General features: G+C 45.9%; 2 protein-coding genes across 7 annotated transcripts in view; one reads left to right on the top strand and one right to left on the bottom strand.

Moving 5' to 3' along the window:
- NUP188 (nucleoporin 188) overlaps positions 1–16,695 on the top strand; it is a 50,748-nt gene extending 34,053 nt beyond the window's left edge. Inside the window, 15 exon segments of the mRNA XM_044993097.1 lie at positions 2,133–2,328; positions 3,057–3,134; positions 4,129–4,214; positions 4,738–4,883; positions 5,918–6,099; positions 7,460–7,660; positions 8,390–8,482; positions 8,707–8,865; positions 9,916–10,053; positions 10,588–10,662; positions 11,977–12,186; positions 14,187–14,318; positions 14,495–14,565; positions 14,941–15,070; positions 15,849–16,695. Coding sequence (XP_044849032.1) covers positions 2,133–2,328; positions 3,057–3,134; positions 4,129–4,214; positions 4,738–4,883; positions 5,918–6,099; positions 7,460–7,660; positions 8,390–8,482; positions 8,707–8,865; positions 9,916–10,053; positions 10,588–10,662; positions 11,977–12,186; positions 14,187–14,318; positions 14,495–14,565; positions 14,941–15,070; positions 15,849–16,019 — 2,068 coding nt within the window. The 3' untranslated portion in view covers positions 16,020–16,695.
- Positions 16,696–18,427: 1,732 nt separating this feature from the next.
- The window catches only part of SH3GLB2 (SH3 domain containing GRB2 like, endophilin B2), a 40,773-nt gene continuing 36,675 nt past the window's right edge, over positions 18,428–22,525 (bottom strand). For all 6 annotated transcript variants that reach the window (XM_044993220.1, XM_044993218.1, XM_044993217.1 and 3 more), the window contains 2 exons: positions 21,091–21,340; positions 18,428–20,306 (listed from right to left, as the gene is read on the bottom strand). In XM_044993220.1, the coding sequence (XP_044849155.1) occupies positions 20,199–20,306; positions 21,091–21,340 (358 nt within the window). In that variant the 3' untranslated portion in view covers positions 18,428–20,198. The remainder of the gene's footprint in view (positions 20,307–21,090; positions 21,341–22,525) is intronic.

The following is a 22,525-nucleotide window of genomic DNA, read 5'->3' on the forward strand; positions in this document are numbered from 1 at the left end:
TTTATTAGAGAAATAGATGTTATGAGAAGAGTTTTTCTGTGGTCTGTAAATGTGACATTCTGGGTATGGATCTCAAAAGAGAAATATCTGTCCTGGAATAATGAAACTTTTAAAATATTTTTAAAGCTCATTATGGGACTATGCTAGCCACATGTAATACAGTGAAATGTTCCCATCACACACTGGATGCTAGAATTAAAATTAGGACAATCTAGCTTTTCTCCAACTCTGTAGCAGTGCATAGTATTAAGTTGTTGCTCATGACGTTTATGCCAGAAAATTTTACTTTGCTTCAGTAGGATTCTTTGGATAGACGGGGGGTAATCATGTGTTTTAGAAAAAAGTTTCACCATTTTAATACCTATAATTATGGCATGACATCAATTTACTACTTTAGCTTCTTGTAATATTGGTTGTCTCTTTTTTGGAGGGTGGGGCAAGGACATTATTCTGTTGGTCTAGCATTGCCAGATATGGTATTTAATGGTATTGAGGTAATACTACATAGAATAGCCCTTGTTAAACATATTTCCTTTGATAAGCTTAGTTTTTTGTTTGAAGTGTGTATCAACTCTGTATAATAACACTGAGGGGATTCAAGTTTGTGTCTCTGACTTCTAAATCAAACTTCCTCAGCTTACAAATGAATGGATGATTTTCTAGTTCCCAAACTTGCAAAACATATCCTGAGGTTTAGAAGTCCAGATGTGTGTTCTCTCTCTCTGTCCTGCCAGAAATAAAATTCTCAGTAAAATTTCAGAGTGGTAGCCGTGTTAGTCTGTCTGAGCAAAAAAGAACGAGGAGTACTTGTGGCACCTTAGAGACTAACAAATTTATTTGAGCATAAGCTTTTGTGGGTTAAAACCCACTTCATCGGATGCATGGAGTGGAAAATACAGTAGGAAGATATATATACACAGAGAACATGAAACAATGGGTGTTGCCATACCAACAGTAACGAGTAATTAATTTAGGTGAGCTATTATCAGCAGGAGAAAAAAAGCTTTTGTAGTGATAATCAGGATGGCCCATTTCCAACAGTCGATAAGAAGGTGCGAGTAACAGTAGGGGGAAAATTAGCATGGGGAAACAGTTTTTTACTTTGTGTAATGACCCATCCACTCCCAGTCTTTATTCAAGCCTAATTTAATGGTGTCTAGTTTGCAAATTAATTCCAATTCTGCAGTTTCTCGTTGGAGTTTGAAGGTTTTTTGTTGGAGTATTGTGACTTTGAAGTCTATAATTGAGTGACCAGGGAGATTGAAGTTTTTTTCCGACTGGTTTTTCAATGTTATAATTCTTGATGTCTGATTTGTGTCCATTGTGTAGAGACTGTCCGGTTTGGCCAATGTACATGGCAGAGAGGCATTGCTGGCTGTTTCCCCATGCTAATTTTTCCCCCTACTGTTACTCACACCTTCTTGTCAACTGTTAGAAATGGGCCATCCTGATTTATCACTACAAAAGCTTTTTTTCTCCTGCTGATAATAGCTCACCTAATAGCTCACTTTAATTACTTACTTTTGTTACTGTTGGTATGGCAATACCCATTTTTTCATGTTCTCTATGTATATATATCTTCCTACTGTATTTTCCACTCCATGCATCCGATGAAGTGGGTTTTAGCCCATGAAAACTTATGCTCAAATAAATTTGTTAGTCTCTAAAGTGCCACAAGTACTCCTTGTTCTTTCAGTAAGATTTAAAATCAAGTCTGAAGCATGATCCAGAATGGATTCCAGCTTCTTCTCCCAGAGCTGTTCTGTTCTGCAGACCTAATAGGAAGCAGTAACTTACTTTTATCACTAAAGTCAGCAGAATACACAGACAGGGAGCTGATTTTCTGAGTAAGAATGTGACTCTCTTACATACTCACTTTCCTGAATGTAACTACTGTTCTGAAAAGTCAGGAATAAATAAAAATCACATTTAAAAAGATGAGTTGATTCTCTCCGAGGGTCACCCTTCTTCCATACCAGTTGATGCAATAAGTGCGGTCCCTTTCTGAATTCACTCTGTGTGCCCATAACAAGCTGTGCCCATAACTTTCCAATCTGAATCTTAGAAGGAGCATGTTCTCTAATCAAAGAATAAATGAAAATGTATCTGATTTCTCTTTTTGACTTTGTCAGGGGCTCACTGGACCAATCCCTGAAAGACACCCTGAAGAAGTTCTCCACAGAAAAGCGCTTTGCTTACTGGTCAGGATATGTGAAGTCATTGGCATTGCATATGGCAGAGACAGAGGGTAGCAGCTGCACCTCCTTGACGGAGTATCAGATGCTGATCTCGGCCTGGCGGATGTTGCTGATTATCTCCACCAGTCATGTAAGAGCCATCCTGACTAATAATGTTTTGAATAGATATGTGCCTTGATATTCAGGCCACATGTGGCACAATAAGGGATCAGGCTGCTGGCTTTTGATTCCATTATCTTGTATGTGTACTCACAATCCGAACGGACACCAATACCGTACAGCAGAATTACCTCAGAGAGTTTTGTTTTGCCAAGTGATCAAAACTAGCATACTGTATGTGTGTGGCATGGGAGTGCGGGGATGTTACATCATTTCTATAATAAGTGTAAAGAAAGCCAATAACACTGTCTATACCCAGAGAGATGCAGTAGGTTATTATCTTCTACTGTATTTTCCACTCCATGCATCCAACGAAGTGGATTCTAGCCCACGAAAGCTTATGCCCAAATAAATGTGTTAGTCTCTAAGGTGCCACAAGGACTCCTCGTTGTTTTTATAGTACAGTGTGGTGAAGAAGCCCAGTGTATACCCCAATAGTCCCCAATTACCTGTCACTCAGTGTTGGCTTTTTGCCCCTTGCTTTTCTAACAACTAGTAATTCTTAATTTCTTTCTCTATAATTGAATCATCTGACAGATGCAAAAGCCTATGCCACCTTGTAAATTAAGAACAAATACAAAAAGGGGGGGAGGGGCTGATGTTGGATTGGAAAGACGAGGGTGTGTGTTTTGTTGATGTAACTTTCACTATCATGTATATTTAGTCTGAGCTCTCAATTTGTCTCTGATCCGTCTCTAGGCAGATATAATGCATCTGACTGAAACTGCAGTCCGGCAGCAACTGTTTCTGGAGGTGCTAAGTGGGACCAAAGCTTTAGTAAGTGTTTGCATTTCAATTTGTAGCTCTTCAAGGAAACTGTTTCAAGAATGGGAGCACAATTGTCCAACTCCTTTGTGGAGCTCTAGTCTTGTATCTACTTGTGGTTCAGATTTTCCCTGATTCTGTGAGATTAGACTGAAACAAGAAGGTTTATCTCAGAATTACTTTGTTCTCCATAAGTCTTTATTCTCCAAATTATATTTGATTTTCTTGGCCAGCGGGTGACACTGCAATTAGTGCTATCTAGTGATCCTGCAGCGTTGCCAGCTGTTGAAAGGCAGGCATGGTCATTGGCTGGACCCTGTGTACTCATTCCAGCTACCTGAAGTGTCACTTGCTATTGAAGGCAAGGTTGATTACCTGCTAGATCTGCAGTTGCTGCATTGTTTCTGCACCGGCTGATGATGACTATAATAGATGTTTCTTTTAGGTGGATGTTTCACCTGGGGATAATTTCCTCTCTTTCCTCTTGAGATAGCAAGAGGAAACTCTGGTGCATGGCTTTACGCCAATAAAAAACAAGTGTGCCACAGCTTTCATTCCACATAGGTTGCAAGTTGAGATGTAGAATTTATAAACGGGATCTTGCAATGGATCCTTGGAACACAGTGACCTCACTGCTGAGAGTTAAGTTCTGTTGACCAAATGGGCTAGCACTTAAAATGTGCTGTTAATATCCAGGACTCCCCACGCCTTTCTTAGCAGTCGTGCGGATGTATCTCTGCTCCCATAGCTCTGTGGAAGGACATATTGAGTCGCATCATCTTTTTATAATCGATAGTACCATAAACCTCTTTAGCTACAACATGGCTGTTTCTCCACATATTCTGTTGACTACCTGCTCTGTACACGAATCTGCTTGGAATATAGCAGCTGGGCAGGGGTGGGATGGGGAAGCAAGCTCTTAGTGCTCTAAATGTCTGTGTTGAGCCGCTTCAGCTTTCTCATCTGTGAATGTTGCAACTGTAACTGTTGGGACATCTCTCCTTAGCTGCTGGTCCCCATGTCGGTGTTGTGCCTGCAGCTGGGGTCCATGCTGTGCACCCTTCTGCTGATCCTGCTTAAACAGTGGAAGAGGTAGGTGTGCTATTTGGATAACTCTTCATAAGTAAGCTAATAGTCACTGATGAACGTAAGAACTTGGAAGAAGATGTTTGAGTTGCTGTCTAGACTGAATTGTCATGGTGATCTGGGAAATAAAGCGATATCTTATGGTTGCACAATACTCTTTATCTTGCCAGGCCATGGCTTCGGGGACTGTGCAATCGCAGGATTCACATTGAGGGTGGCATTGATGATGGATGCTGCTGCTGAACTTTATTGATAAATAGTGATTTTATGCTTTTGTGAGTTTACTTTCACTGGGGAGAATTGGAACAAGGAAACTTCAATTATAACGAGCCTGCAATCTCACTGTGTTTCCGCCACACATTTCTGAAATATCCATGAAGAGACCCTACTGATGACTTAAATTAAGCAAACTGTATCTGTGCCTCCCCACACACATCTCCTAGACGTGATTTGCACAGATCAGTCACAGCCAAGATGATAAGTGGGGAATCTTGTCTTATCTGACGAGCTCTCCCTTTTTTGTTGTCAGCGAGTTGGGTTCTGTGGATAAAATCATAAACTCCTTGACGCAGATTCTGGAGGGAGTGCTGCAGGCAGATCAGCAGATGATGGAGAAGACCAAGGCTAAGGTGTTCTCTGCTCTCATCACTGTTCTGCAGATGAAGGAGATGAAAGGTGAGATGGCCTGGCAGAGGTTATGAAGAACAGAGCTGCCACCACTGGAAACACTTGTGTCCCATTCAAACATTTTTGAGTCAGGAATGCACACATTGTTGGCTGCCAGTGCAGGACAGTGACTATAGTTGGTAGCTAGTGGGATTTTTCTGTTTAATTTATCTTATTTATTATTTGTATTACGGTAGCTCCCAGAGGCCCCAGTCAGCATCCAAGTCCTGTTTTGCTTGGTGCTGTACAGCACAGAGTCAAAGGCATTCCCTGCTCCAAAGAGCTTACAGTTTTATCGCTTAATCCTTTTATATGGCCCTCATCCCCCCAATCTGAATGCTGCAAGGCCCGTCTCTATGCACTTTTTGAGAAGAATTCAGGTTGAGCACAAGAGGGCTTAATTTTAGTTGTTATTAGCACTTGTGCCCGCCAATGGGTTATTGTCAGCTATAATGATAGGGAAGGGTGGTGCAGTTCATAAAGTTGGAGTGTGTATATGACGGGAATTGAATATTTTAAGGGCTCTCAAACGTGAGACGGGTGTTCGCTGAATGAGAGAAATATAGGAATTGCTGGACTAGACCACATCCATGGTCCTTCAAGTCCAGTATCCTGTCGCTGACAATGGCCAGTACCGGCTGCTTCAGAGAGAGGTGGAAAAAACCCTGTAATGGATAATTATAGATTAACTCCCCCGGCTAATGGCTGGTTTATGCGCTGAAGCATAAGAGGTTTGTAGCCATTTTCCCCCCAAGAGATCCTGTTTGTTATGATTGTACATATTGTCATTATCCAGATGAATGTCTAATCCCTTTTTGAGTCCTCCTAAGCTCTTGGCTCATTCGGCTGGCTTCGTTAGGTCCCTCTCGAGTTCCTCACAGTCTTGTGTAGGTTATAAATAGATATTTGTAGCATAATGAAATGCAAAGCAAATAAGTCCTGTCTCTGAGATGGAGGCCCCAGCAGTGCAGTAGTTAAACTGAAAGCAGAAGTGTGAGGGGGATGAGTTAATCCATTGTGTGCTTTGTGTGTGTGTGCCATAGTGAGCGAGATCCCTCAGTACTCCCAGCTGGTGATGAGCGTGTGCGAGACCCTCCAAGATGAAGTAATTGTGCTCTTTGATCAGACACGACATAGCCTCACGTCTGGAGACTCTGCAGATGACAAGGACAGCATGGAAACAGATGATGCCTGCCGGGGTAAACACAAGGACCAGCGAGATGGGGTAAAGGAATCATTTGCCTGCTCTGCAGCCATGTTCTCTTTCTGTAAACAAAGTTACCTGCTGTGTCCACTGCACCATAAAATGCCCCATCTGCATCATATCACTAGGTAGAAAATGGAGTGTCTTGATGCTTTATTTTGCCAGATAGGGTTTGCAGGCTTATTCACTTCCTGGTGGCAGAGCCCCTGTGATTACGCCCAGACATAGGGGATAGGTTATTGAGATGTGCTTCTCTTGCTATACCAAAAGTTCTGGGAAGGTGCTCTTCAGAAATCTGCTCCTTGTGTGGAAGCCTGTTTGAACTTTAATACGAGGTTCCTGAAAACACACGGAGCCTGTTTTTAGCAGGCGTCTCTTCCAAAGTATTTAGTTAACACACTCTGATTTCTCTGGTATCTACGGAGGTGTCTAAAAATATTCCCTACCATGTGTCTGATGACAGTGTACGTGGCTGGCTTGTTTCTCTATAATGCAAATCAAAGACCTTGCTTCCAGCCCTTGCGTCTCCTATACATCAAGCAGGTCTGTTACTAGTGGCAATATATGTACCTCCTGAGATGATAACCCCAGGAGAGCAAGTCCGGAAGTCTGATTGTGTCCATCCTGCATGCTGAATGTACATTTGCCAAGTAGCAGATAGGTCTGAACTGCCCTATAGACTACAGTAAGTGGGATACCAAGGAGGATTGTGGTCTCTTTGTTGGAGCTGGGGACATGGGGTCAGGACGCCTGGGTACCATCTCTGCTATTGACAAGCTCTGTAACCTTCGCTGAGTTATTTAACCTCTCTGTAAATTTAGTATTATGTTTACTACCTCCCAGAGCACTGAGACTATTAATACTTAAAATTTGCTTGGAAATGATCATGAAAGGTTTTATAAGAGCAACGTGGTGGTTGTCATACAAGCAGTTAGGATACTCCCACCTCAAAGGGGGAAGGGTGAACCCTTGAAATTGTGGGCTCAAATGTGCGAAAGTCTTCAGTGGCCTCTGTGTATGTTTCACACCTCGCTCCTTTGTGACCCATTACCTCTGAAGAGACTGTGGGTTGGTCCTGACTGCGAAGGACTATTGTAGCTGTGAGTCTGGTGGTGTGAGGTCTCCTCTGAGTACCTTACTGCAGGAAATGGATTGTTACTGCTTCTCTCCGAAATCTGTTTTAAGGCACTTTGCTGCTGTGCAGCCCCGTAAGTGTACACAGTGTTTACTGATGCCATAATTCATGTATGTGAGAACAGTTACAACTTAGATCCCATCTACCCATTTGTTTTTGGACAGTCTTTTAATGTCTGTCTTTCCTCCCTCTCCTGCACTCTGGGATCTCTCATGTCCCTTTCTCCCTCCTTCCCTGTTGCCGCAGGTGTGTGTTCTAGGGCTGCATCTGGCAAAGGAACTCTGTGAAGTAGACGAAGATGGAGATTACTGGCTGCAGGTTACTAGGAAGGTCCCTATGCTGCCTACTATCTTCACTGCCCTAGAGATCAGCCTGAGAGTTAAACAAAACCTTCACTTCACAGAAGCCTCATTGCATCTACTGCTGACCTTAGCCAGGACGCAACAGGTGAGAGAGAGACCCAAATGAGAGCTTCTTGCTGGATTGTTGGATCTATATTTAAAATGCAGTTCGTGTCACTGCGTTGTGTGTTGGCAGCATCAAGCTGTACAGCTGAGCAGTGCACTATGCCTAACGGGCGCCATTAAAGCCCTGCCAAGGGGGAGGAGTTAGTTGTAGGTCTTGTACAAAGAACTGCTTAGTGTTTCCTTTCCTTGCTTTTCTGGATAATGGAATGTCTGTGCTGGAAGAACAGAACCAATCCTGCCCTAGTGGAAACCTATAATTCAGAGCAAGTGCTTTCCCTGCAAACATCCCCCTCCCAGCCAAATGTAGCCAGTACAGCTAAGACAGCACTGAAATGCAGAAATCTGCTCTCCCTGTAGCCATAATATAAAGCAATACTTTTTTATTGAGACCTCAGCACTGTACAGGGGGAGGAGTATATAAGGTTCCTTTCTTACAGGAACTTCCAGTCAAAGACAGAGGGGACACACAGGGTACCAGGAGATGAGGAGGTGTGTTCATCACACAGCCATGTCGGGGGAGGGAGATGTTGTTGTTTTTCATTTTAATGGAAGAAAAGTAGCACTGTCTGGGGTGATGGAATTCAGGTTTCTGGGCTGCAGGGACAAAGTGTCTGAAAGAGAAAGATAGAAAACAGAAGTGCTAGGGGCATCTCCCCCAGCTCAGAGACAATAGTGGTACCTCTGACAGTGACTTTTCTGTGTTGTGCAGGGTGCAGCAGCTGTGGCAAGTGCTGGTGTCACACAGAGCATCTGTTTGTCCCTCTTGAGCGTATACCAGCTCAGCACTAATGGAACAATTCAGGTGAGTGCTGCTTCCTCTTGATGTGGATTTGAAACTCATTGGGAAAACTGTGTCCTGCTCACCCTCTACTGGCTCTGTACTAGAGCAGTCATGGGAATAGAAGAAGCGAGCACTGTCACGTGTGGCCCTGGAGAACTCTGATGTCATTGTGAGAAGTGTGGGGTGTATTTGAGGGAGCAGAAAAACAAACAAACCATGTGTCTTCTTGTGGCTGGTCTGTTCAGACACCTGCTTCATCTCGGAAGTCTCTGGATGCCCCATCCTGGCCTGGGGTCTATCGTCTCTCCATATCATTGATGGAGCGCCTTCTTAAGACACTAAGGTACAACTTCCTGACAGAGGCACTGGACTTTGTGGGTGTCCATCAGGAGAGGATTCTTCAGGTATGTCCACCCCTTCCCCTGTAATAACTCAGTTGTCATGTATGTAACAGTAGCAGCCAGAATGTGCTAGACACAGAAGACACAGTCCCTCCCTCAGATAGCTTACATTCTTCAAAAAATAGGCGAAGAGTTGGGGAAAGGGATACACAAGCAAAGGAGTCAGACAGGTGATGGATACATGTCTTGGTAGCTATTAGATCCTGAGTTGTTAGCACTCATCCATCACTTTTACTCTTGGGTCCTAATTCTGCTACAGCTGTTTCATGCACTCACTCAACACAATAACAGTTGTGGGTGCTGGGTGAGAGCCTAAAGTCTAAAACCGACCTCACTCGGACTCCATCAGTAAATGAAAATACTGCAGTCAAGGTCCAGTGTCCACTTAGGTGGGCAGCGCGAATATCTATTACAGGGGTCGGCAACCGTTCAGAAGTGGTGTGCCGAGTCTTCATTTAATCTCTCTAATTTAAGGTTTCGCGTGCCTGTAATACATTTTAACATTTTTAGAAGGTCTCTTTCTATAAGTCTATAATATATAACTAAACTATTGTTGTATGTAAAGTAAATAAGGTTTTTGAAATGTTTAAGAAGCTTCATTTAAAATTAAATTAAAATGCAGAGCCCCCCGGACCGGTGGCCAGGACCCGGGCAGTGTGAGTGCCACTGAAAATCAGCTTGTATGCCGCTTTCGGCACGCATGCCATAGGTTGGCTACCCCCGAGCTAATATTTAAACCCCTGTAACAGCTGAACTTTGTGAGGGCAAATTTGCTGAATAGCCCTGTTCCTAGGTAGGTGCTGAATTGCCTCTGTTAGTAAACTTCTTCGACAAATAGCTCTCTTGTTTTGGAGCAGGAGCTCCTGCTGACTGGAACGGGCTAACTTGTAAACCTCTATGAGTTCAGAATGTCACTGGTGTCTCCTGTCTGTATTGGAGCTGGTAATTCTCCTACCGCTTTCTCCTTATGTATATTCAGCTCTTCCTTCTAAGTAGGAGATAAGTATTTTTGTGCTCTGTCCATCATGGTCTGGATCATTTCTCTCTCTCCAGTGCCTGAATGCAGTACGGACAGTGCAGAGCCTGGCCTGTCTGGAAGAAGCTGACCACACTGTTGGCTTCATTCTTCAGCTCTCCAACTTTATGAAAGAGTGGCATTTCCACCTTCCACAGCTCTTGAGGGACATACAGGTAGGAACCAAAGCATTCCCCTGCGTACTGCATTTTCCCACACAATGCCCAGCACAGCAGGACAGAGAATGTGGCTAAGGCAGAGAGCTTGTAGATAGCTCTTTCATTGAAGCTGTTTTAGTGGGGATCATAACAGGCCATTAAAGGAAGGCAGCTCTTTATCATGAAGAGTTTCTGGACCTTACAGTCACATAGTGAGGTACATTTAGTCGAGGGGGGTGGAAATTGACTGGGACTTGGAGGTGACAACTTTTGGAGGACTGACTGTCTTAGTGCATGTGGGTTGGAACCTCAGGGTCAAGATACTTAAGGAAAACATTGGTAAAATCCGAAAACGCCATTGTTGCCCATTCTGGGATGAAAGGTTCTGTTCAGACTGGATTTTTAAATTGTTAGGGTATAATAGTAAAATTTAGTCTTGTGAGGGGGGGACTCAGTAATGGAGAATGTAGATGCTTGTTTAGGTTGCAGCTGTGGAGATTGTCAGCTATGGATTGATCAGTTTCCTCCCCCTCCCATCCCCCTTTGTTTCAGGTGAACTTGTGTTACCTCTGCCAGGCTTGTACCTCCCTCCTGCACAGCCGCAAAATGCTTCAGCACTACCTGCAGGTGAGGATGGAGGTCCCAGGAAAACTGAAGGGGAGAGTTTTGGTCCTGGGTCCCTCACCCATAACCAAGCAAAAGATCAATCAATATCTAGTCACTGTTTCCAGTGACAATTGCTGACCAAGACCAGCCCAGGAGCCAAGGTTTAGTTATACTCCTCTACACCAAAACTTACGAAGAACAGCTCTGTGTGATGAAGGGGGAATGTTCTTAATGTTTTCTCTGAATACGGTGTGGGTGCCTCAGTTTCCCCTATGCATTTCTTAAGTATCTAGGTGGTGGGATAAGAGGGTGTGATTGGTGCAGAGCCCTAGAGGGCCAGTGTGATGGTGTCTGCAGAGAATGACTGACACCCTATCTCCTGGCAACTGATGGCCTGGGCACCTCCCCTGCAAAGGTGCCAACTGAAGGTGTTGGAGAACAAAGAGATCAGGTGGCCTCCTGGGCCAGAAAAGAGATAAGGGCCAGAGGAGGGGCTGGAGAGTTTCAGTTTGGAGCTGGCTGGGGAGAGGGAGGGAGTCCCAGGCCTGGGGTCTAAGCTCCCTGCCCCGCAAGACGGACTTGACTGAGGGGTCCTGTTGTCTGTACCTACAAGCTCTGTTTTGGACTGTGTTCCTGTCGTTTAATAAACCTGCTGTTTGACTGGCTGGCTGAGAGTCATGGTGAATTGCATGAAGCGGAGGGTGCAGGGCCCTGACTCCCCCACACTCTGTGACACTCTGAAATAGGGGACGTTTTGTGGGCCAGTCATATTAAGCAGAATGTGTTGGACATGGAAACCGTAGCCACTGCCTGAACTCTTTTATTAGCTACTTCCGAACTACAAGCTGTGCAGGGGCGAAGCTGTGTCCCAGTGGTTATTGTACAACCCTGCCTCCTAAGAATGAGGGGACAGCAAGGACTTCGTGTCCTTGGCTTGATTTAAAGTGGCGATGAAATACAGCACCTGCTCTTGTGGTATCCCTAGATGGATTTTGGGTGGGAAGGTGATGCACTTCAGGCACCACTTGTGTTGGGGCTAAGGTTCTTTCTGTCAACAGTTTGATTAGAAAAGCCCTTTCCAGAGTGTGCTCACTGAACACACATGCACACTGTACCCTTGCAATAAAGATAAGGCTGCACCTTATGATGCAAGCTAAGCATAGACCTCAGGCTTCTAGTAGGTTGCCAACGTGGCCCTTGGTTGGGCAAAGCGTGAGTATCTTGCTTTAGGGATTCCTGTTACTGGTAACTTGTTTTTCTGCAAAGCTTGGCCTTAAACTGCAAGGGATTGCCTCTGTATGTGTGTCTCTCTTCATTTGACTTCCTTCTCCACAGACGAAAAATGGCGACTCCCTCCCATCAGCTGTGACACCTCGAGTGCAACGCACCCCCCAGACCTCCTCCAAGCATCCGAGCCCTGAGTCAGAGGCAGCCGAGCAGAAGGCGCTGCGTACGGTGCAGTATGGTCTCTTGAAAATCCTCAGCAAATCTCTAGCTGCCCTACGCCACTTCACCCCCGACGTCTGCCAGATCCTCCTCGATCAGGTACAGGAATAGGAGAGTGATGTCTGCGGGGCAGGGAGTTTGAAGCACCCTAACTGATATTGTGGGTCTCAAGGGAGCCACAGCCTGTCCCATTCATACAGGAGACTAATCCCTCCCCCTAAAACACACAGGAGTCCATACCTGCACCCCAGACCACCTAAACTGAATTGCAAGGTACATCCCTAGATTTTAGGCAACCAGAATGAGCATTTTATTGCTATTCATCAGTGTTTGTGTGTTGATTCCATCTTCGGCAGTGAAATGGGAGGACGTTTGCACCTCTATTTACCATATTAGTCTTTTGATTCTAAAGAGCCTAGTAGCCAGATAGCTCTTTGGCATGAAGAAAAAGTACTGTGCTATGCTGATGATCTGATAGGGTATGTCTGCACTACCCGCTGGATCGGGTAGTGTAGATGGATCCGCGGGTAGCGATCTATCTATCGGGGATTGATTTATCGCGTGTAGTGTAGACAACGATAAATTGATCCCCGATTGCTCTCCTGTCGGCTGCTGAACTCCAGCAGTGTGAGAGGTGGAAGCAAAGTCGACGGGGGAGCCGCGTCCGTCGTTCCAGCGCCGCGAGGACGCGAAGTAAGTAATTTTAATTCGATCTAAGATACGTCGACTTCAGCTATGCTATTCTCGTAGCTGAAGTTGCATCTCTTAGATCGATATTCCCCTCCCCCCCCACCCCCAGTGTAGACCAGGCCATAGTGTCCCCTCCTCAGACACTTGTCTTGTCTCAGTGTGCAGGATAAACTGGAGGTTGAGACTCTCTTTTCTTATGGTCCCTTTAACACCCTTTTTACCCCTAATACTTTAAGCAGGGGTGGTGGCCACACCCAAACCTTTAGCACTCACATTAATGCAAACAAAATGCTGGCTCTGGCTGTCAAGGTCTGTATCTGCCAGCTGTTCTTTGAAAGGTGGAGCCCAAAGCAGGAGGTCAAGGTCCATGAACCCTAAGGAATCAGACATGGATCAGTCAGAAAGGAAGTCCTGTCTGCACTCTCCTATCAGGGGATTGAGAGGTGGAGGTGCAGATATTTTCAGAGCTTTCACTGGGATTGTTTAGCACAACCATGTGTGTGTGAGAGAGAGAGAGAGAGAGAGATACCTGCCCACATCCCACCCAATTTACCAGAGCAGACTAATGCTTCAGCTAGTCTTACATCCTACGCTGGCCGTTACACATGCCTCACACTTCATGAAAAGGCATCCTCCCAACATCCACTCTGCTAGCAGAGTGTGGATCCATACTAACAGCATAACCTAGAGCAGGGGTTCTCAAACAGGGGGTCGCGACGTCATTACATGGGGGGGTCGCGAGCTGTCAACCTCCACCCCAAACCCCGCTTTGCCTCCAGCATTTATAATGGTGTTAAATATATTAAAAGGGTGTTTAATTTATTAGGGGGGGTCGCACTCAGAGGCTTGCGACGTGAAAGGGGTCACCAGTAAAAACGTTTGAGACCCACTGACCTAGAGGGTAGAGCACTGGACTGGGACCCAGGAGATCTGGGTTCTGTTCCTGATTCTGCCTCCGGTTTATTGTGACCTTGGGCAAGTTACTTCCCTCTTTGTGCCTCTGGCCATGTCTGCAATGAAGCGGGGGTCGATTTAGCGGGTCTAGTGAAGACCTGCTAAATCGACCACAGAGCGCTCTCCTGTCAACTTCAGTACTCCAGCGGAATGAGAAGATTAAGGTAAGTCAACAGGAGAGTGTCTCCCATCAAAGCAGCACGGGGTAGACACCATAGTAAGTCAGCCTAAGCTACGTTGGCTCCAGCTACGTTATTCATAAAACTTAGGTCGACTTACCGCCATAGTGTAGACAAGGCCTCTTTTTCCATCTGTGAACTGGAGATGATGATGAGACTGACCCTGCTTTGTAAAGTGCTTTGAGATCTATAGATGAAAAGTGCTGTATAGGACCTAGGTGGTGTTACAGTGCGTTCCTGCTGTTTGGATTCACTCCTGTCTCCTCTTCCCTCCAGTCACTGGACCTGGCTGAGTACAACCTTCTCTTTGTTCTGAGTTTTACAACACCTGCCTTCGATTCAGATGTTGCTCCCTCCTTTGGGACCCTCTTGGCCACTGTCAATGTGGCCCTTAACATGTTGGGAGAGGTAGGAGTCCACGTTCTTCTAGTTCAGTCTGTAAAAGCCAAAGAGGCATAGCAGTTGTGCTGTGTTCTGAGCTCTGTTCAGCGGCTGTTTTAAGGAGGAGTGGGGGCTGACCCAGGTACCTCTCCTCCCCTTCTGCATCTCCAGGCTCTAATACAACTTTCCTCTTCCCCCTCCAGCTGGATAAGAAGAAAGAGCCCTTCGCTCAAGCTGCAGGGCTGAATACACAAGAGGAGACTAAAACTCTTAAGTAAGTCCCTGGGTTCCTTTCCTTCCCCGTGGCTGAGCAGAGGCCCAGTGCTCTTCGCCTGACCCAGAGCATGAGCTGTAGGTATAAGTGTCGCACAACCCAAACACATAACCCAGAAAGCAGGCAGGCTGATGTCCAAGATCATCATACTGATTCAGCTGTTGGTGGGCACAGGAGAAGAGGTGGTGGTTACTCGGTACCCAGTCCACTCTAGCCTAACTTACCTGTGCTTTAGGGTGACTTTTCTATTGCCCCAGGGTGTAACCAGTTAGCAGACAGTAGCTCATGGTTACGTCTGAGCAAGGATATTGTACTCCAGCAGTAGTGCAGTGGCACTGTCTTGCTCCTGCTAATTTGTGGTGTTTCCTTGCACAGGTCTTTGCTCATGTTTACAATGGAAAACTGTTTCTACCTGCTCATCTCCCAGGCTGTTCGGTATTTGAGGGACCCAGCGGTGCATCCACGAGACAAGCAGCGGATGAAGCAGGAGCTCAGCTCTGAGCTGGTAAGCATTGTGGAGCAGGTTTCCTGCCTTGTGCTACGTTCCTCTTTCTCCTTTTAGCTCATGTAGATGTCTGTTGTGGTGCCCAAAGGCCATCCCTTCTCAGCGATAGCCTGGCCAGGCTAATGGAAACAGCTGTACACAGAATCCCATTAGATTTAGTGCTTGCAATTAAAGTATTCAGACCTTTCTACCCTGGCTGTCAAGGCCATGTAAGTATCCTCCTGTGTGTAAGGCTCAGTGATACTTTGGAGGATGAATACACATTGCTGCCTAGAATCTGCAGAGCAGATGTGACTAAAACCGAGAACTGGATAACTAACTCTATTCCTGGATTTGCCACATAATAGAACTCTCTTTGAGCCAGGGGCAAGCTGGTTAAATATGCTAGTTTCCCCAGGCATAAAGGGGGTAATATTGACCTGCCTCACAAGTATCAAGAGGCTTAAATCATGGTGCATAAAGCACATTGCGAGCCTCAAATTGGAGGTGCAGTGAGAATGGGACAAGGATTGATGTGCTTCTGCAGTGCCTACTTTCATCTTGGTTTGCCCCTTTGGCTGTGAATGATCCAGTGAAAATGCAGTATAGGCAGAGGACCATTAGTTCTTGACTGGTCAATGGCAGCCAGTTGCTGTCTAGAGTAGGCTGCTTCAAGACCTCCCCCTTTGGGTCACACAGTCAGGTGGCACAGTCTCCCCGGATTCCTGCCCTGGGGAGAGGAGGGGAGGGAGAGCGCATGTGCTGGGGAAGCTAACTCACTGTGCGCTTCTCATTTCAGAGTACACTGCTCTCAAGCCTGTCTCGTTACTTTCGCCGGGGCGGCCCCTCTTCTCCAGCCAGTGGGGTTCTTCCCTCCCCCCAGGGAAAGTCTGCCTCCAAGATTGGCCCTGAGGGGCAGGAGCCTTTGGTCCAGCTGGTACAAGCCTTTGTCAGACATGTGCAGAGATAGGTTGTGTGCTATTGCTGCTATTTCAGGATTGCACCAGAACTATTCATTTCCACCTCAGAAGGCATCATGCTCGGTTGGGCTCATAACTGAGTTGTAACATCTGCTGGGGAAGATAGATCCTGTTGAATGCTTGCACCTGAGTCGGAGAGTCAACATAAGAAGGTCCAAGAACGCTGCCCTGTCCAAAGAACTGCTCAGTCCATGCATGCTCCTTGCCTGCTAGAGCGATCAGGCTGGGTTTAAGTGTTGACCAGTCAAAACCTTTATTTTTATAGCTTGTACACAGCAGTTGGGTGGGGAGAGGAGGCAGGTTTTTAACTATTTTCCTTTGGGCATTAACTCTGCTCTTAGTACAAGGTGCAATCTTCTTCTCCCCATCAGTAAGTCTGGTGAGGCACAGGCTAGTGAGCAGCCAGCAATTCAGAGACCAGCTTTCTATTGCTATTTTTGTATCAAAGGGGTGCCAGTCACTGCTGCTGGGTTGGCAGAGCAAGGTAAGATGGTGTATGTGCACCTGTGTCCCTCCTGCTGTTGATTTGCGTGATATGTACATTTTTGAGGACTAGAAGGCAGCCTCCTCCAAAAGGTTTTTAAGTCAAAATTCCATTGCTTGGATCTTGCATTTTTTTGTAACTGTGCCCTATTTATACTGATATTAAAACATTTATAAACAGCAGTTGGACTTGTGGGGCTTCCCTGCAGTAGACTAGTGCTGTCTGTTGACTTAAGACTCTCACCATTGCGTATGCAGCGTAGGTGTAGGAGTGTCAGGATAGTAGAGTCGCTCAGTGGCTGATGTAATATTTTTATTGGACAATGTCCAAGCTTGCCTCTTTCACCAACAGAGCCCTGAAGAGCAGCTCTGTAAGCTTGCCTCTCACCCACAGGTCGGTCACACAAAAGATTACCTCACCCACCTACACTTTCACAAGGCAGTTCAGATACCTGTAGCATAAGTGCTAGCTGACACCATAGGTTAAGTTAGGAAGTAGAGAAAAAGCCTTGTGTGAAGCTACTGCTGTGCACTGTATGCTTTTAATCTCATCACCCCTTAATTTAACCCCAGGCTGCTGCAGAAAGGTGTGGGGACTGAGCAGGAATCTAGTTTCATCAGCACCTTTTAAAAGACAACTTCTCCCTTCAACTGCACTGGGGGAGTAGTGACAGGAAGCTGCTCCTTCAGCTGTGTGTACACTGCTGTCAGGAAATGTAATTACAGCATGTGTAGACATATCCCACTTGCTTGAGTAACAGCAGGGAAGCTACAGCAGCATGGACTAGTCATGTCAGTCTAGAATGCTGGCTAGACAGTCCTGCAATTACTGCTTCTACTTGCGGTGCTGACAGATGTTCTGGTCAACATTAAGTGGGAAACCCAATACAAATGGTTAACTCTTGTCCCATTCTTAAAGCTTAGTTCAGGATTGATTCTGTGCTTAATATTTGCAGCCATGAATGGTGTAGCTTATAGCTAAGGCTAAATTTGTGCCATGGGCATTTTACTAAAAGTCATGGACAGGTCCCTCGCAAAATTTCACAGCCCATGGCCTGTACTAGATACCTGAGTCTTGGGTGTTGGGGGGGCAGCAATGTGTGGCTCAAGACCCCCTTGGGAGTTAGGGGGGTGGGCAGCAGTGGCCTGAGACTGCCCCAGCAGAAGTCATAGGCCAATGAAGTTTAACAGGATTTGTTTCAGTCTAGCTATAAGTAGGGCTATTACTAGACAAAGCAGCTTGCTCCATTGAACTGCATGTAGAGAGGGAGGTTCGTGTGGTGGTTTCATGGCCCTGGAGCAGCAGGCTCACTCTGCTTGTCTCTGAATTATTCAGTGAGGGATGATAGTTTGAGGGTGTCAAGTTAAGCAAATAGGGGAATGAGGTGAAGGCTTAGGAAGCTATAGAGCAGGATACATTAGAACAGTCCACTAGAAAAAGTTAATCCTTCAACTTAACACTATTGAAAGGTGGATAACACTGAATACACACACAATAGGGAATTAATTGTATGGCTTTAAGTCTGGCTTACTGCTGAGGAATAGCCCAGGGTGGGAAGTTAGCACTTGTGTCCATGGTGGTCACAGATCATTAAAGCCTAAGAGCAGCTTGGGTTTGTATTTGTTAAATGCAAGACAGATAAGTAAGGAACCAAAGTGAACAAGTATCAGGGTATTCTTGGAACTTCCCCACTGTGGGTCAGGAACAAATGTTAGGATAAGTCTGCAACAACTACAGAGCTTATACTGGCACTAAAGGACTAGTCAAGCCCAGAACAGTGAGATTGGAAATGTTACCAGACCAGAGTGTGGCTGCTGTATTTCTTATAAAGTACACCTGTGGTCTGGGCTAAGGAAACAGCTTACAGAGCAGCTGTTCCTTGTTAATTCAAGTTGCCTGCCTAGTTCACTTCTATACCAGACTATGCCTTCTCCAAACCCTACAGTTCAAGAGCAGCATGCAGAACCGAATGCTATTAAGGTCATAGCTTACTTCCACAAGCAGACATTAAAACAGCACTAGCACATCTGGAAAGCTCCACACTGAACTTTAGTTTAAGCTAATAGGGTGGGAGATAGAAAGGAGACATGCCCTAGAGGATTCAGAGTCTTTAAGCTCAGACTTCTTGCAACACATCTGAGTAACAGTAATGCACAGGTCTTAAATTACATTACTCTACTTTGTACTGTTCACTGCTAGCTGGAAAGTGAAGTGGCATGGAACCCACACAAGATACTGAGACAGGAGGGCAGACTGGTTGTTTATTGGCAAATAAATGCTAAAAACCAAGAGCCCTATATACACAGGTGCTCTGTGCCCTATTACATTAGGATGGTCACAAAGCAGTCAAGGCAGAGTGCAAAAGATCAGTGGATAAACAAGCAAGTCAGTGTCTGTCTAGACACACCAGGGGAGTGGTAGTGAACAAAGATCTTGGTGCAGTTGAATGCTTCTAGATGGTTTGAGCTGCCAAAGCAATTTCATTTTGCCATCTAAATCCCTTAGCTGTTGAGCACGTCACCTCCTAGGGAAGAGGTTTCAGACCAAGGTGTCTTTACTACTTCATCCATTCGCCTCCTCAGTATTTGTGATGGTTTAAGTTACAAGGGCACATGGGACAGCAAAATGAAAGGAGGGATGAGAAAGCAGAACCAAACAACAGCTGCTTGGCCTATGAAGTAGTAAGAGGCTCATTGTGAACCCATCCCACATGCTGTGCTAGAATGCACCAAGTCTGTTCACTACCAGCTGGATGGGACAAGAGAGCATTTAAGTTAATCTGATTGTTAAAACAGACTAGCAGAATAAACCCCACCCCCCCACAAAAAACACTAAGAAAGAGTAGTGAGCCTGGACAACAACAGGGAGCAAAAGCTTTTTTAAAGGCTTGTAAACTCAGTCCATGCCCCATTGCTTGGAGGAAATGCAAGCAAGATGCACGTTCCCTTGCACTGAAAGGTGGTTTGTTCTTTCAGTACTGGCCTTGGGTCATTAGATTAGTGAAACTGGAAGAAAGTTTAACAAGCCATTCTGTGCCAGGCAGCAGCCACTAAGCACCATTATAGTAGCCCTGCTTTGTTCCTCTGTGGGCAAAGGAGTGCTGTGCATGGGGAATTGCATTTTTACAGAGACATGCTATCCAAATACAGCTATATTCCATACAGCTTCTCATGGCCTTGGCCTCTATTGTTAGAACATGCCAGTGTTAGCATTTTGGAAAGAGACCCAGCGCCTTTACCCCCACTGGAATGCATACAATGATGTGGCCCAAGCAAGAGTACCCTGGTAAAGAGCCTCTGAGAAGAGAAAGAAAATCCATTTGGTCTCACACCACGAGCAGCTGTTGAGGAAGAGACAGGGCTGGTTCCTGGAAAGCCACCACAGTTAACACAAGCAGGGGAAAAGGGATCAGTAGAGGGAACCCCAACACGCCACATGACCCTTACAACTAACCCTCAAAGCAGGCTATTTGGACAGTTAATGAATTCAGCTCCAGGGGCCTTGAAAGGTGAAGTGACCCTTCCTTCCCCACCCACCATCAGCCTAGTCACCTCCTCCCAATTCCCAGTTTAGTTGTGAGTGAGTTGACCCGAAGAGAGCAATGGTCTCATGAAGGAATTGGCATTAAAAATGCCAGGACATGGAGGGTTGCATTTTGCTTGTAGATTCTCCTTCCCAGCAGCATTTAACTGAGCAGTTCTAAGTAGGTGACAGGAACTTTGCCCTTCTGGTTGCCCCTCTCGCCTATGAGCCAGTCTGGATCCATCCCTGGCAGGCTGTACACTGTGATCATCTGGGAGAGAGAGAAAATTAGATGAAATCTCATTCCTCATTGGAGCCAAGGACAGAATTAGGTTTGTGACAGACTCTTGCCTGGGAATTCCTCAAGGACCTTTCAGAGGCTTCCAAGTTTGTACGTTGTTTAGTCATGGCAGGACTTCAAGCCACCCCATATTGTCTCTGCCAAGCACACTTGTGTCTGGCCACAGCTCTGCGCTCAGACATTCCCCCTCACTGATGGCAGAAGGGATTTCAGAGGCATTGCCATGAAGTTGCTTAAAACTTCAGCCTGCTCTGAACGATTAGTCTCTTCAAGGCTTTTCTACCTGTCCAGTGGTTGAGGACTGTCCCATTCAGCCCTCAGCACCAGAGAGTTAAAGAACAAGTGATTGGCCTTTTTATCTAACCCCCTGGGCTTGGTTAGGTGAGACAAGGCAGCTGAAGGAATTCTTTGGATAATGTATCTAGGCCTTAGTGCATTAATGGCAATAGAGAGACTTCAGTGGGAGCAAAAGGATGCAGCAGCAGTGTAGCACATTGGGTTGACCTATGGCATTGCAGAATTTGGACCCATTCTTCTCACCACCACTGTCATTCTACTAACTGCAGTAGGAGTTAGTCCCAATTTACACTGGTGTAAATGAGAAGAAAGTCAGGCTCTCACTTACTAGCTCCACTAGTGAAGAGGCTGAGGCATTGCTAGTCCCAAGGGCCTTGCCAAGCCCTGATCCAGCATTGCTGTGCAGCAGTGCCAAATGGGGTGGGAGCAGCTGAGAGTTCAAGGAACAGATACCAACCTCATCTGCTAATAGCGCCAGCTCGCTGCTGTCAGCCGCTTCATAATCATAGAGAACTCTGGCCTTCCGGGTCCCGCTGGCTGGAGGCTTGACATCCTTCAGGTTCAGTGCCCCCTCAACAGCTGTGGCAGAGTTAGGTGCCCTGCCTACAGTGGGCACAACAGGAATTGTGGCAGCAACAGTGGTGGGAGAGGTGGTAGCTGGGGGAGGCGATGTGGACTCTGCATTGCCCACAAATGTACCTGGAAATCTTAGGGGGAAAAAAGAGGAAAAGGCAAGTTAGCGAGGCTCCAGCATTGCACAAGAGAAGTCGCCTGTCGGTTCATGATTCCGACTAGCAAACTGCTCCCAAAGGGGGCTCTGAGCCAGCAGCCAGGGTAACGAGATGCAGAAAGAATATGCAGAATATTCTGTTGAGCCTCCAATCAAGCAGCTCTGTTTGTTTCTCTCCTAATGTTCACGTTACACAAAATGTGCTTGTGTGAAGCCTATGAGGATGGTCTTGTCACTGAGTCACACTTCGGAGCGCAGTGTTAATGTTTACAAGAGCATAACAGATGGTTCTCCAGTCCCCATTGCGGTACTGCTCTACAGCGCTGCCAATGCACCTGAATCCTCAGTAGCAGCACTGCTCATCCTCCCTTAGGCAGCTCAGCTGAAGCCACCCCCAGCTGTGCTGTAGATTGGAGACAGACTAATAGAATGCCACAATAGTTTTAACTCAAGACAGATTTGAGTCTTGATTTCTTGTGCTGAAAGGGTAAAGCGAGGCAGTGTGGCCAAGCAGCTAGAGCACTGGACCAGCTCTGAGGAGTTCTGGGCTCCACCAGTGGCTTACGGTACAACCTTGGCCAAGTTGCTTCATCTCTGGGCTCATTGGTTTTCCACTTTTCGTCCATCTAGATTGTAGTCTCTTGTGTGCGGGCAGCACCAGCACAGTGCCCCCTACCCCCAAATCTTAGCTGGGGCTCTAGGCTCTACTGTACTAGATAATCAATAGTGGGTTAGTTTAATAAGGTTGTGGATCCCACACCCCCATTAAAGATAAACTGCACCCATGGCTGGTCATGTGTAATGTGCCATTAAAGTGTTAAAGGAGCACTCAAGGAAGAGAAGGACATTGCAGAGAAGCCAAATGAATTCTCTGCATCTATCCTCATTGCAGAGGGGGTGGGAGAGATGCCCCAAAAGAATAGCTCTGATGTCAGTAACGAATCAGAAGTACTGTCCCAAATTGATGTCAATAGAAGAGGTTTTAGAACTGATTAATTAAAAACAGTAATAAGTCACCAGGACCAGACGGTTGGTATTCACCCAGGAGTTCTCAAGGAACTCAAACATGAAATTGCAGAACTGTAGTAAGCAACCTATCACTGAAATCAGCCTCTGTACCAAATGACTGGAAGGTAACTAATGCAACATTTTTATTTTTTTT

Source organism: Mauremys mutica, chromosome 18 (assembly GCF_020497125.1).
Source record: "Mauremys mutica isolate MM-2020 ecotype Southern chromosome 18, ASM2049712v1, whole genome shotgun sequence".
NCBI lineage: Eukaryota > Metazoa > Chordata > Testudines > Geoemydidae > Mauremys > Mauremys mutica.